At 27.2% G+C, this 15,491-nt stretch overlaps 1 protein-coding gene across 1 annotated transcript; it reads right to left on the reverse strand.

Moving 5' to 3' along the window:
• Positions 1-9,172: 9,172 nt before the first annotated feature.
• Positions 9,173-10,598, reverse strand: LOC113797850 (interferon-inducible double-stranded RNA-dependent protein kinase activator A homolog A-like). The gene has a single exon (XM_027348295.2). The coding sequence runs from the start codon at positions 10,460-10,462 to the stop codon at positions 9,362-9,364; it is 1,101 nt and encodes a 366-aa protein (XP_027204096.1). The 5' UTR covers positions 10,463-10,598; the 3' UTR covers positions 9,173-9,361.
• Positions 10,599-15,491: the final 4,893 nt, after the last annotated feature.

The raw sequence follows: 15,491 nt of genomic DNA on the forward strand, positions 1-15,491 counted from the left end.
ATTTGAATCACTGTGTGTAGTATTTGATGATGGTTGTTTTTTGTTTTTGTTTTCTTTTTCGCGTGTGTATGTTCGTGTAATATATGAATGCCAAAAAAAAAAAAAATCTGCTACACTCGATCATCATCGTTTTCGTCTGTGTATGTGATCCATGCATGGATTCAATTGCATTCATTTTGGATTGGTAAAAACGCGCATTTTCCACATTCAGGTTCGGTTCATGTGTTTGATTGTGGTAGCGGATCGACCAAACTAAAAAGGTCCATGCATGGTAAAAACTGTGAACCGAATCGATGATAATAAAATAATGATGATGATGATGAACCAGAAACAAATATTGCGCGCCAAATGTCTACAAATGTTAGTGTGTGTCTGTCTGTATTGTTCAAGAATCAATTAAAAGCGCATGCGTTATTCGAATAATAAATTTAGAATTTGAATTATATAGACATTTTTATTATATTCTGTGTTTTGCCATCCATAAGTTTGTCGAATGAATGAATTGTAGTAGCATTCATCAATGATTTTTGATGAATGATTTGTTGTTTTCTTTTTCGTTACTGATTTTTAAAATTCAATCAAGAATTTTTTTTGTGTATTCTTTAAAAACAAAAACATTTTCTTGCTTTTTTTCTTTCCCTCTGCATATTAAAAAAATTAGATTCTAATATGATTTTTTTCAATATGGAATCATTACAAACACCAGAAACATTCATGCATTCATCATTATAAATCATAAACAATAAAAAAATTAAAAATATTTTGTCATCATCATCATTTGTTTGATGTTGTTGTTTTTGTTAGATTTGATTGATTCTGGGCGTTTATTTTTTCACTAACTCATTTTCTCATTTGACCCTTTTTTTCTGTTTATGATCGTTTATTATAACTGTACTCTTATCATTATGATTACTTTCATAATGATCCAATTCTGAGTTATATTCAATTCAATAACAAAAACAGTGTGTGTTTCACTTGATTATATTCCCCTATAGCTATATTCATTGTGTGTGTGTGTGTTTGTGTTTTGTGTTTAGTGGATTCCTGAATGAAAGAATTCTCCAACAGAATATATATGGTTATTGTTTGTGAATTGTGTAAACGAAGTTTACGAGGCCTATTCTGAAGAGAATAAAATTAAGTTTAAATAGTAGCCGACCATACACATCATCATCATCATCATCATCAGTAGGCTTTCTATTCATTCCATTCCATTACATTGATTCATTCTCCATGGTAACGCTTGTTAATGATGATGATGTAAAATGTAAAAAGCATCATCATCAATGTCATTATATATGATTATCGGATCTGAATAGACTATATTTGTATGTGTGTGTGTATTTGGGTTGGTACCAATCGGGTTTTTTTGTTTTGTTTCCTTCTTGTTTTCAAAACAGTTCATTCAATGTTCTTTTTGGAATGATGATGATGATGATGTTGTTGTTGTTTGATTCATTCTGATTAATTCACTTGATGATGTTTCAGTCTTTTTTTTGTGGTTGTTGTCAATGTGATACGCATGTATTTATATCTGACGATGTTTATATATTATATCATAAATAATAAAAATAATAATAAAGAATAAGAAAGAGCAAATGTTGCTGTTGTTGTTGTTTACTTCTTATGTTTATTGACTTCGATTAAGAAGCTTTCTTTTTTCTTTTCATGTATTTTCTCTTCTTTCTTTTTGATTTCATTCATTTATTATGTAATAATCGAGTATATCATGTATATCGTAGCATCATTGAATGATCGTAACATCGCATCATTTTTTTCATTGATCAGCAAAGTTTTTTTTTGCTATAAGTAAATATATAATGGTGGCAATGTTTTTTCATAGAAACACCGAAAAACACACTGATCAATCATTCTGCTATCTTCTCTTTTTTTTCGATCATCAATGATCCCATATAATCCAAACAGATCGATTTTTATTATATATAGTGGTTGTTTGGTTAATTATGTTCAAAGAATAGAGGAAAAAATACTATTTACAACACAGTAAATGATATTAGACAACATTAAAAAAAAAGATTCATTGATTTTGTTCCCAAAAAAATAAACATCAATCCTTTTCAATCTTGTAAACATTGAAGGAAAATTTTGCATAATAATAATGAAAGTTTTTGACAATTTTTTTTTAAAAGTTTATACAGATGATTATGATCGATAATTGAATCGTTTAGTTTGTTTATATTTTTTTTTTCGTTGATCATGATGGTTATACGAAAAACAAATGAATGAATAAAAATCACCCAGATTTTTATTGTTTGTTGTTGTTGATCAATTTGATAACTTGGTTAATTAATTAATTAACCAAAATTAACAACAAAAACAACGAAAGGAAAAAAAACAAACAAGTTGATTTAGAATTTTATCTATTCTATTTTACACAGAAAAAAGGCACAAAGTGGTAGACAAACAAGCAAATGTTAATTTCATTTGTAACCATTCAGATCTTATTATCATCAAAGAAATAACAAACAAAAAAAATCTAAGGAATTCTTTGAATATAATTAATTTCAATCTTTTTTTTCTCTCTCTTTTTTCTTATTGAATCTTGTGACTACTATGTTGTTGTTGCAGTTGGCATGATAATTAAATAATAAATGAATGAATGTAAATGAAAAATCAAAAAAAAAAAACATCTTTGTATAGTTGAATTTTTGATCCAAAAAAAAGGTTACTAAAACAAAATTGTTATTATTTTCTCATTTGTAAATCTTATTTGTTTTGTTTTATTCATTAATTAAATTACCACAATTTTATTCTTTTTTTTTATAAATTAAGGAATCATGAAATTGATTTAGATTTATAAATAAATTAATGGATATCTACAGGGCGTTTGATAAGTCCCTGATGAGTTTTTTTTCGATATCATTCAAAAAGTATGAGGATATTAGGTATGATGTTTATGGTGAATTTATAGGGAATTTATTAAGGTTTTGTTGAGTTATCATCAAAATTTTCCATCGATGATACTTTTGATGAAAAACGATTTTTTCCGAATCAATGTCTAAAATTTTCATCAACGCAATGGCATTTTCTCTATGGAGGCAATAGCCATACTTTCCAATGGAGTGTATGCTATGATCGCGTTCGAATTTCTGTTATGTTGTTGAGCTATGTGAAAATTGTGTTGAATGATCAAAATTGTGATTTTTTCTGAATTCATGGATCATTCCGAAGAATCAAAACTTGGAAAATCAAAATTACCAACTTAACAAAAAAAAAAAAAAAAAAAAATTATCAATACCATATTATCGTCAGCCATTTTTTAAAATAATCTTATCATTGTTATTTTATTGTCGTTATCATATCATTGTTATTTTTTGTTATAACCATATCATTGTTATCTTTTTCTTATTATTGTTATCCCTTTTTCATTATTCATATTTTAATTTTTATAAGAAAATGTTCGTAAACCGATCGGTGTTTTCTTTCGAGCCAAAGAATCTTTTGCTTGCTTTATTGATACCATTCTGGATGGTATCATGATGGTTTGATTGTTGTTTTAAATAATTTGGATTTGTCAAGTGATGATTCTTCTGGCAAAGTCAAATCACTAACTTAACCTTTACAAATCATTATTTGACATATCCCAATTGACTGACCTAAAATGACCAGAATCATTTGAACAAACTCAAATTACTAACCTAACCTGTCGGGAATCATCACTTGGTAATTCTATCAATGTCTAAAATTTTCATCAAGGCAATGGCATTTTCTTTATGGAGGCAATAGCCATACATTAGCATAGCTCCAATGTGTGCTAAATTGTTAAGCAAAGTGAGAATTATGTTGAATGTGCAAAACTTCAATTTTTTCTGAATCGGCCAAACATCCAGAAGAATCATCACTTGACAAATTCATATTATTTAAAGCAACAATCTAACCATCTACCGCAGAATGGTATCAATGATAAGATTATTTTAAAAAATGGCTGACGATAATATGGTATAGATAATTTTTTTTTTTTTTTTTTTTTTTTTTTGGTTAAGTTGGTAATTTTGATTTTCCAAGTTTTGGTTCTTCGGGATGATCCATGAATTCAGAAAAAATCACAATTTTGATCATTCAACACAATTTTCACATAGCTCAACAACATAACAGAAATTCGAACGCGATCATAGCATACACTCCATTGGAAAGTATGGCTATTGCCTCCATAGAGAAAATGCCATTGCGTTGATGAAAATTTTAGACATTGATTCGGAAAAAATCATTTTTCATCAAAAGTATCATCGATGGAAAATTTTGATGATAACTCAACAAAACCTTAATAAATTCCCTATAAATTCACCATAAACATCATATCTTATATCCTCATACTTTTTGAATGATATCGAAAAAAAACTCATCAGGGACTTATCAAACGCCCTGTATATTCTAAATGCTAATTGTGTTTCGTTTTTTTGTTTCATGACTAACCAATTGTGATTTGTAATTTTATTTGATTCAAAATTACATTCAAATGATTAACTCGGGTAAAAAATGTGTTGTACGAAAATTGTTTTTTAGTACAGGAATTATAACAACAACAGCAACAACAATATCTGAAAAACAAAAACATTGTCAACATGGATAAACTTCAACGATCAAATAAAACATAATAACAATTGTCCATTAATAACGTTTGTTATTATCATTACAAATGAATAAATAAATAAATAAAGAATTGTTTTACATTGAATATTTAGAATAATCAATGATCATCATCATCAATAATAATTCGGTCATTATCATTGAATGGAAATCTTTTAACTGAAAAAAATAATGATTTTCCATTTGATCATTTCCATTTGTTTTTCTTTTGATTGCATCATATTCTTCATATCAATGAATATTTATTCTATATTTATGTATTTGATTCAACAACAACAACAACAAACTTGTCTAACAATAAATTTTGTTGTTGTTACAGTGTTTTGAATGTTTTCATTTATATCTTTCATCATCATCATTATTATTCTGCAAACAACAACAACAACAAAAATAGAAAAGAAAAAATCAAATTCAATGAAAGAAATAAAAAGGAAAAAAAATGACAATCATAATAAATAGGAAACAAACAGGGAACAGGGAAAAACGAAACCAAAGAAAAAAAAACGAATGACGGAATGAATCAATATAAACAACACATTGTATATTGATAACAATGAATGATTCTACATAAAACATATGAATGAACATTGAATTGGCTTAAGTATTTTTTCTTTTTCTTTTTTTTGCTGGCTGGCTGGTTATTTTATTATTTTGAAAAAATAGTTTGTCTTAATGTTTATTTTTTTCCATTCTATATGGTTAAAATAAACTTTGGTTATTTTATATTGTAAATATCGAGAATCGGGCGTAATCATCATCATCATCATCATCAACCGAGTCGAGTTTATTTTCAGTCGGCTGGATCGTTGATCGTTTTTTTCCCATCATTCTCTCACTTTTCACTTCTATGTTTTTTTTCGGCAGCAAATGACAGAGGAAAAATAGTAGGAAAAAATGAAAACAAAACAATCAACCCGAATGGCAAAAAAATTGAAGGCGACGAATTAGGAACAACAAAAAAAAGAATACAAAGAATATTAAATGTGAATGGATGGATGAATGAATAAGCCGATAGATGAATAAATGGATTATCAATGGTAAATTCAAACTATTCAAATTTAATCGAACCTAAAAACACAAGGAATAAATATTTGCGTGTTTTGAACAAAAAATAATGCAAAACAACCATTCCGAATAAATATGATGTACACATGAAAAAAAATCTGTCCAAAGTTTGTTTGAGGTTTTAGAGAATTCAGTCATTCATTTATTTGTTTGGAAATTTCATTCATTTCGATTAAATTTTCTTTCTTTCTTCCTTCATTCCAATTCTATTCATTCATTCATGCGTTTAGTTTGGTCGATCGGTTAGTTTAGGTTGGTTGGTTGTTTGGTTGTTTGGTCGGTCGATAGAGAATTCACTTATTACTTCTCGCGCCTTTCTCCTTCACTATCTCTATTTTTGATATATAAAATTCTTTGGTTCACTTGCCGCTTCTGCTGTTTATACAATTCATTTCATTCATTCATTTCGTTTTGATTCAGTACTATTATGGCCCCAAGTAGTAGAAGTGGTTGTGTATGGATCCACCAAAAAAAACATTTATGTCAACTATTAAACTATACTAAAGTGAGATAGTGAATAAGAAGAGGGAGAGAAAAAAAGAGAGCGAGAATCCCAAACAAACCCAAACATCTAAGCATCAAATTTTAACTGCTTCAGCTGCTGACGGTTGTTGTTGTTGTTGTTGTTGTTATTATCGGTCGTTTCAAAACGCCTTCTACAATTGCTTGCTTGTATTTTCCAAAAAAAAAGTGTTCAATGTTCGTTTGTAATATTTTTCTTCTTCTTTTTTTTGTTGAAATGAAACGATTCCAGATGGTTAATGGGAAATAGTAGTAGTTTTTTCATTATGAAATATTCAGTAGATAGAATCTCTTTTTTCTTTTCTTTTTTTTCAAACCATTTTCTATAGCTAAAAAATTATTATTATTACTATATAGAAACAATCTGATCACATCACTATCTAATACTTTTTTATATAATGGGTAACGTGATTTTGACAACTAACTGTCATTCTTTCTTTTTTTGCCAGAATAAATTCTTTGCCACATCTAGTTTCTTTCCCCTCACTTTCAAACACACATTCATATACACCCACACCATAATAATAATAATAATGACGAAGAAAAACGAAGTGTTATGTAGACTAAAGCCATTGGCAATGATGATGATGATTATGGTACCCAATATATAGTATATATACAATCTCTTTAAAATGGTTACACATACTTTTTTTTGTCGTTCACTTATTCTTGATTCAATGATGATGATGATGATGTCGATGTTGTCGGTTGTTGTCATCATCATCATCATCATCAACAACAACAACAACAACAACAATAATAGAGAAAGAAATTGGATTCTGTCTTGTCCATTCATTCATATGTATTCATTCCCGTAGGAATATCTGTGTTATTTCATTTTTTTTTCTCTCTTTCTCTCTCCCATTTACACACAGTATGGTTTTTGATATAGTTTGAACAAAAAAAAATTTGGAACAACGATCCACAATACAAATATCACATATACACACACGATTCATGTATACAAGATAAAAAGACGGAAGAGAGAGAGAGAAAGAAAAAATAAAAAAAATAGGAAAAAAAAAGAAAAAAAGTGGAAACGAATGAAAGAATCCAAAAGAATCATCATCATCATCATCATCAAAAACAACAAGACAAACAAGAATCTATAGTGAATGAAGAAGATGGAGAGAGAGACCAGAAAAGCAGCTTTTTTTTTCTTTTCGCTTTCAATACCCGAAAAAAAGAGAAAAATAACAACAACAACAACAACGACAATGACTATGCGAAGTACCAGATCATTCGTTATTCTGTTCTTGTTATTATTATTATTATTATTATTTGGTTTGGCTGTTATTTTTATTTATTTTGTTTGTTTGTTTGTTTCTTTTGGGATGTTTGTGTGTTGTCATTGTCGTTTATTTATTCTTTAGGGGGCACTCTTTCGATTTTGTTTTTGTTTTTGTTGTTGTTGTTGTTTTTATTATTATTATTATTATTTAGTTTTTATTTTTATTTTATATTCTTCAGAATTGGTTGAAATGGAGTGAGATCTTTCTATATATAAATCTATTCTGGTACGGAACTTTAAAAAAAAAATCTAGACTATAGTTTGTTTCAGGATTCTCAAAAACAACAACAACACACAAAAACACAACATATAGAATTTGAATTGAAAAGCTGTGTTTTTTTGTTTGTGTGTGGCTATTCGACATTTATTTTTTCTTTTTCTTTTTTTTTTTAAATTCTGGAACATTTCCTTTTCAGTGATTTTTTTTTTCGTCGCCGTTGTCGTTGTTGAAACTAAACATTATCGGAAATTGTTAGAGCAAGCTTAAACTAATTTTTTCTTCTTTTTTTTTTTGATTGCAGCTGGTTTTTATGTTAACATCAGTCGGTTTTTTTTTCTATCTGGAATACATTGATTGTTGTTTGTTTGTTTGTTTGTTTTTTCCAATTGGTTTCATTGTTTTCGATTATCGATTATAATGATAATGATTAGAAGCTTGATTTGAAAAAGAAGAAGTAAAAAAATTGATTCATAATCAATGATTTTATTTATCGATTCTTGTTGTTGTTTATTTTGATTTGTTTGTTATTTATTACATTCTTTTTGTTGTTGTTGTTGTTTTTCTATAAGAATCTTATAAACAATTTATCGTTACATGGATGTTAATTTGAATCAACATTAGAACAAATAAGAATCAAGAAATTCTTTTATATTCAACAACAAACATAAAAACAAATAATGTCAGAAGAATGTCTATTTCAATGTTATTAATAGATGATGATAATAATGATTTAGGAGAAAAATATGGAATAAAAAACATCTGACTCCTTAAAAAAACAAGACTGTTACATGTTGATGATGACAATAATCATTATCATCATCATCAATTTATAATCATTATTATTATGTTCATAATATAACTATTTTTAACAAACGTTTTTAATACAAACATTTTCGTAGGTATTAGGTTAATATATTCTAAATATATCACAAACAAATAAGTATTTAACGATAATAATAAATATCAAATGTCTAAGCTTTAATTCTAACCCTTCACAACATAATCATAATCGTATCGTATATTTTCGTTACATGAATGTCATAATCATTGTCAAGGAACATGAGATAATGATTATTGTGTTATTGTAGTTTATTAGATATAAATACCCTAACAAACAAACAAACGAATAAAATATAATATGGTTGTTAGTGTTATTTTAGTTATTTATTTATAAACAAATAAACCTTCGTTAAATTCTTATGAGATGTTTCTTTGGAAAAACAACAACAACATTATAGATTTATGATAACAGCACGGAATTTAGATTGAATGATAAACAAAAAAAAAGTATTCATTTGTCTGCCAACATTTGTTATGTATGCTAACATAGGGTCATTTAGATTGAATCAAAGAAAAAATATAATATTATTACATAACATTACTAAAGCATTGAACGAATTCAACAACAAATAGAACAATAAGATGTCTCATAAACAATGATGATGATCAAAATAAATAGTCTGTGGTGAGAATGAAAGAGAACTTTATTTATTTGTTCAAAACAAAATATTAATTTTTTATAAGACAAAAAAGAAAGAAATTCTTTTATCTGGTTATGAGAAAAATATCAAATTTTTTTTCTTAATCATTATTGTAGTTTTCGGTACAAATTAAAATATTAGAAATTTCATCATAATGAATATTGAGATCAAAATTTAATTCGACAATGTTGAATTTTTTTCCATGTTTTCGTTGTTTATCGATTTATCATTGATTGAAATATAGAATACAATTAATAGAATCAAATATCCAATTGATTTAATACGAGCGTTGATCAGATCATCATCAACTCCCCAAACAGTAATAAGAGGTGATGTACCAAACGATTCATCAGTTGCAATCAATTCTGCTAAATATTGAAATTGACCAACAGCTGATTTATCCGGAAGACATGATGTCATAAATTTACAATCAAGTATATCAGTTAATTTCTTGGCTAATTTTTCTATGTTGTTAAAATCAGCAGTTTCAGCGAAAAAATCTTGTATATAATAGATGCCATTTGGGATCAATTTTTTTATCATCTCCATTTTGTCTGAATTAGAAGTAATTTTTTCAAAAAATTTAAATACATTTGTAGCTTTGAATCGATCTTTTTCGCAATTATTGAGAAAATCGTTTATTGCTTTTGGAATATCAAATGTCGTTTTCGCAGTATTTTGGTAAATTCTATTTCGTTTGCCATAATTATCCAAAATTTCATCAGATTTATCCAAGTTTTCATTTTTCAAAATCGTCATCATTTTTGTGGCAGCATCATGTTTAGCTGCTTGTTTCGATTTGCCGGTACCTTGAGCAGTTAAATCCATGTTTTTTAGAAAACATTCGATGGTAAAAACTCGATCATGAGGCAATCCACGAGTTTCCAACTCATTGTATACTGGTGGATCCCATCGCTTTCGATTGCACAATGTTTGTAAATCACTTATATCAGTTGATGATTGAATAGGAACAGGTTTTATTTCTTTATTAGATTCAATCAATGTACCGAAATCATCGAATCGATTTAGATTGGAATGAATATCATCACGATTAGCAGTGATAATGAATTTTGGATTTTCAATAAGATGTAAGACCATTTTTTTTGCAGCCGATTGTTTAGCCTTTTTCTTTGATTGACCCGATCCTTCTTCGATATGGCCTTTTACTTCACAACGATAATGAAATAATTTACCTTTGCAAGGGAGCAAAGTATATTCGGCATCAGTTAAATTATCGATCAGAATCTGATTTAAGATTGCAGCAGGAGTCTCCATTTTGGTTCATCAAATTTACCATAAATCTATTCAATCGATAAAGCAAACGAAAAAAATAAACATTCGAAACAAGAAAAAATCGAATAAATCGAATAAATCAAAACAGAAAAACTTAACACGATACAACAAAAATAATTAGGAAATTGAGCAGAAGAAAAAGAGTCATTCATAAAAAAGGTGATCAAAATTTTTAAATTTTTTTTTATTTTTGTTTCCATGTTTAATTAATTATTTGGAAAATTAATAATAAGCATTGATTTCAAATTAATGTGGTTTAAATGAATTAGTAAGGGGAAACAGCGAAAAAAAAGAATTTTTTCGATTAAATTTACAGCCATCTTGCATCATTGAAATGTGTTTTTTTCCAACCAACCAAGACAAAAAACAGCTTTTCATCATTATCAGTCTTATAACATTTTAGCTTTTTCTTCCTGCTTTCATTTTTTCATGCTAAAAAAATTATTAGATTCTACTATCACATCGTTTTTTTTCGATGAAAATCTGATGTATGTGAAATTCGGCAGCCTTTTTTCCGCCATGAATTAGATGAACCATAAAGGAATCCAGAACCAAAAAGATATGATATATTTTCCCTTTCACTCACCAATTTCTTTGAATTAACGAGAAAAAAAGAAACGAAAAATATTCTTTGCCATTTTTTCCCATATATTCTTGTCTTATTTTTGCTTCACTTGGCTTCTTGTTCAATGTTTTTATTTTTGCATTCACTTTTTTTCTGGTTGAACGAAACAAAAGTAAGCAAAAAATGAAACGAAACAAAAACAACACACAACCCCGAAAAGAATAAGAAAAAAAAGACTTTGTCAAAATGAAACAAAATGAGTAAACGAATCTTCGAAACAAAAAAAAATGAATGAAAAATACCGGATTTTGAGGCACGCTGGAAACAAAAATAAAAGATTCTCTTGAATTATTTTGGTGTAGAAAATCAACCAACCTCTATAAAGCAAGTAAGGAAATATTTCGAAAAATGAAAGAGAAAAAAAAGCGAAACCCAAGCCCTTTGAACAAAAAATAAAAAATTCACGAATCCTTATTCTTTTTTTTGGTTTCTTTCTCTTATCATTCTGTTTCTTTGGCCATGTTCATTCACTTTCAATTTCAAGCTTATTGTTTGGTTTTTTTCTTCTTCTACCATTACAGTTTCTTTTTCTCTCTACCGAACTGATTGAAGCAATGAAAAGAATTTTCAACAAAATTTGGTTCATCTGATTATTCTATGAACGTAGACGAAACAAAGAAATAAAAAAAAAGATGGAATAATTCCATTGAACCTAAACCATTGATTCGATTCTGTTGGATCTTATTTTCTTCGGTTATATTCATTTTCGCATTTTTATTTCTTTGATCCTATTATAATTGCGTAATGTTTTTGTATTTCAAACATTTCTCTTTACTCTTCTTTCCAATATTTTGGTTGCCAGGATTCATTTCTTATTATATTTTTCACCATCTAAAACAAAAAACAAAAATGAACAAAAACAGTACAAAAATATAAATTCCAAGAATCAAATGTTCCATTGAGAATTTCATCAATTTATTTTTATTCATTCATTCAATATCTGTCCCATCATTATTGTTGTTGTTGTTAACTTGCTCAAAAAAACACCAAATAAAACCAATAATATAAAATAAGGGAGAAAATGAAACGAATTGGAATGTGATTTGAAAGATCGATTCCAAATTCGAAGATAAAAAATCAGTAAAAAAATTCCAGAACAGAAATGTTCTATGAATTACAGATGAAATGGAAATAATTTGAAAACAATTCGAGAAAACAACCCCAGAAAAAAATCCTTAGAAATTCCATATATCCAATCATGAACAATCTCCTCACCATAACTTTCAAAACAAAACACGATTTTTGAAATTTAATTTTCATCCCCATTCTTTCATCATCAACTCAACCATTAAACATATTGTCGATGATAAAAGAAAAATAACCATCCGAATCAAATTCCCGAAATTTGAAACACATACCAAAACCAAACCAAACCAAAACTAGAACTAAACATTAAACATTGATGATTTGAAACAAAAAAAAACAACAGCTGTGACTATGATAATGTTGACAGAATGAAACGAAACGAAACGAAAAACAAAACAAAATAAAAATAAAATTTAAAATCCATTCATCTACGAATACAAAGTATGTGCATGTTTGTAAATCTTTCGAATATCAAATGAGATTTTACAACAACAACAACTAAAAAAACCCGATTCACATCATACATCAGCATTTTACATCCGAATTCTATATATATCGATTGAATCATCGTAAATTTGAATATTGTGTGTGTGTGTGTGTGTGTGTAAATAAATGTTGTAACGATATTAAAAAGTGTATAATGTCTCGTTCATGGAAAATTGATTCGATCCATAATTTACGATTGAAATAAAGTTCCCGCTTTTTTCCAGAATTCATTTTCTCTTCAAATTTTTTTTTCTTTGATGTAATAATTTTCATATTTTTTTTCGTTTAAAATTTCATAAACATGACACACGCACACATGCATGCATGAATGATTTACAAAACATTTTGAGTGTTTTTTCGTTTCTGTAATGATGATGATGACGGAAAAAAGCAAAACATTATCCTAATTATAATGTTAGAATTAAATGATTATAATTAACACTTGATGATGATGATCCATTTTTTCGGATCAAATTACAACAATCTATGAACCATTTTTATTCTGCAAAAAAAAGTTTAAAAAATTCAATTTTAATACTTTTTGCACACACTTGCATCGTCGTTTCGCAAAATTGATTTTGAAATTTAAACATTTTTTCAAAAAAAGAATATTTGAATGAAAAAAGAATACCAACAAAAACAAACAAAAATATTCTGATTTTTTTCTTTCATTCTTTTGAAAATGTCACAAAAATGTTTTGACATTATCCGATTGTGCTCCCGAGAGAATTAGTTTTATATGTTTGAAAATTTTTTAACAAAAAATTGATGAAATTCTTATGACAACATTTTTTTTCGACATTATCTTTCACTTACTCACATACACACACACAAGCATAACGTAAATGTTTATTGAATGTGTTGTCTCCGTATAATATGAATTGGAAATGATCGAACAACAGATTTTCCCCAAAGAGAATTTTTTTTCATTCATTCCTGTGCGATGACAAGCTATTGTATAATGTGAAAAAAATGTTTGTTTTTTTTTTTTGTTGGAGAGGAAAAAAAGAGAAGGAAATCATTCAATAGTCTTTTACTATTATATTCAATTTTAATTTTATTCTACATTTTTTTGGAAATTATTATTTTTTCTTTTTCAATTCCTGATGTAATGTTTTTCTGCTTAAAAAAAAATAATGTGACAAATCGAATGAATTGAATGTAGATGGATGTAGTACAAAAATATAAATCCAATTTATACACATTCATTTCGATGGAAACATTTCTATTATACCAATCATCATTCTAGCATATTTATATTAGAATGTTTTTGTTGTTGTTCATGAATAAACGATAAATCAATCATCATTTTTTCTAATGAATGAACAATTCTATTGCTTACATGTAACAAAAAAGATCATCAAAATAGAATTGACTTTAATACAATATCATTTTGATCTACAGCATAATTAGATAAATAAATCAATATTTATTAATGAATTGTAATTGCAACAAACATTAAAATCATTGTATTATTATTATTACAATGATTATTTCTAATGACAAAATTTTATTGATGTCATTTGTTTTTGATTAATTAATCATTAATTTGTACTTTATATTCAAATTTAGGAAAGAACGATCCAAAAAACAATCAATTCATTTTCAATCATCATTTTAAAACATTGAATAATAATCCAAAAAGGCATTTGATGATGCTGAACATTTATTGTTGTTTGAGACATATAAATACACATTTACACATGGTGTGTATATCAATAGTTGAATATTTATTTTCTAATCTATTCCTATGAATAGATTTTTGTTTGATTGTTGAAACTTTATACTATAAATATTCGTGCATGGGATGTTTGATTATTATTTCAATGTATTCGATTCCTAATTCCTAGTTCATGAGTTTGTACAATTTGTATGTTTGTTTTTCGGATATAATAAGTAAATCTGAAAGCAAATAAATATATTAAACAGGAACATGAAAGAAAACTTGAAAGACATACACACTTGAAATATAATCATAATAATATCTATAACTACCAACAACGATAATAACATCAACTTGAATTGGAAACTAAGAATTGTGGATAGAAGAGGGGGTAGAAAAAGAAAAGAAAAAAGCACTTTTTCGAGCTTTTCACGTTTCAAGATCATCATCATCATCATTTCAGATAAATTGTTATGTACAAAAGGGATATTTTGTGCAACTTGGTGAAATGTTGTGCTCCCGAGAATTCAGAATCCTATATACATTATTTTTATTTTTTGTTGTTGTTGTTGTTATAAAAGACAAATAATGGTGATGATGAGATGATGCTTAGCGAAGTGAATAAAAGTTGAATCAATGTACCATTGTGTTATTGTTGTTGTTTTGCTTTGTTCATTCGTTTTATTCTGTTTGTTTATTTATTTTTATTACATGTTTTTTTCCTTCCAATTACACAATGTTATGAGAATTGAGACAAATGAGATGTTGGTTGTTGTTGTTGGTTATCGTTATTGTTATTATGGTGATTGTAATTTTTTTGTTTGTTTTGTTTTCGTAAGATCCATATATAGATTTTTAGTTTTTGATATTATGATAAATGATGATGATGATCGAAAAAATAAATAATCGATAAATTATCGATTTTCATCAAAGAATAAATGCTTAAATGTATATAGAGAGGCCTTTGAAAATCTAAAATATAAAATGATAAAGTAGAATAATTGTTGTTGCTGTTTTCTCGGAACCTTTTACACAAAATAATATCATTAGCTATAGCTATGGTAAACTTGTACGAATATATAAATAAAGATTTGTTAAGCTCAAAAGTAAACATATTAGTGGTTGTTCCAATTTTAAAATGAATTTAAAAA

The sequence above is a fragment of the Dermatophagoides pteronyssinus genome, unplaced genomic scaffold, assembly GCF_027571235.1.
Source record: "Dermatophagoides pteronyssinus isolate colony J.1.1.1.1 unplaced genomic scaffold, Derpt_VIB-CSIC_2022.12 sq0003, whole genome shotgun sequence".
Classification (NCBI taxonomy): Eukaryota; Metazoa; Arthropoda; class Arachnida; order Sarcoptiformes; family Pyroglyphidae; genus Dermatophagoides; species Dermatophagoides pteronyssinus.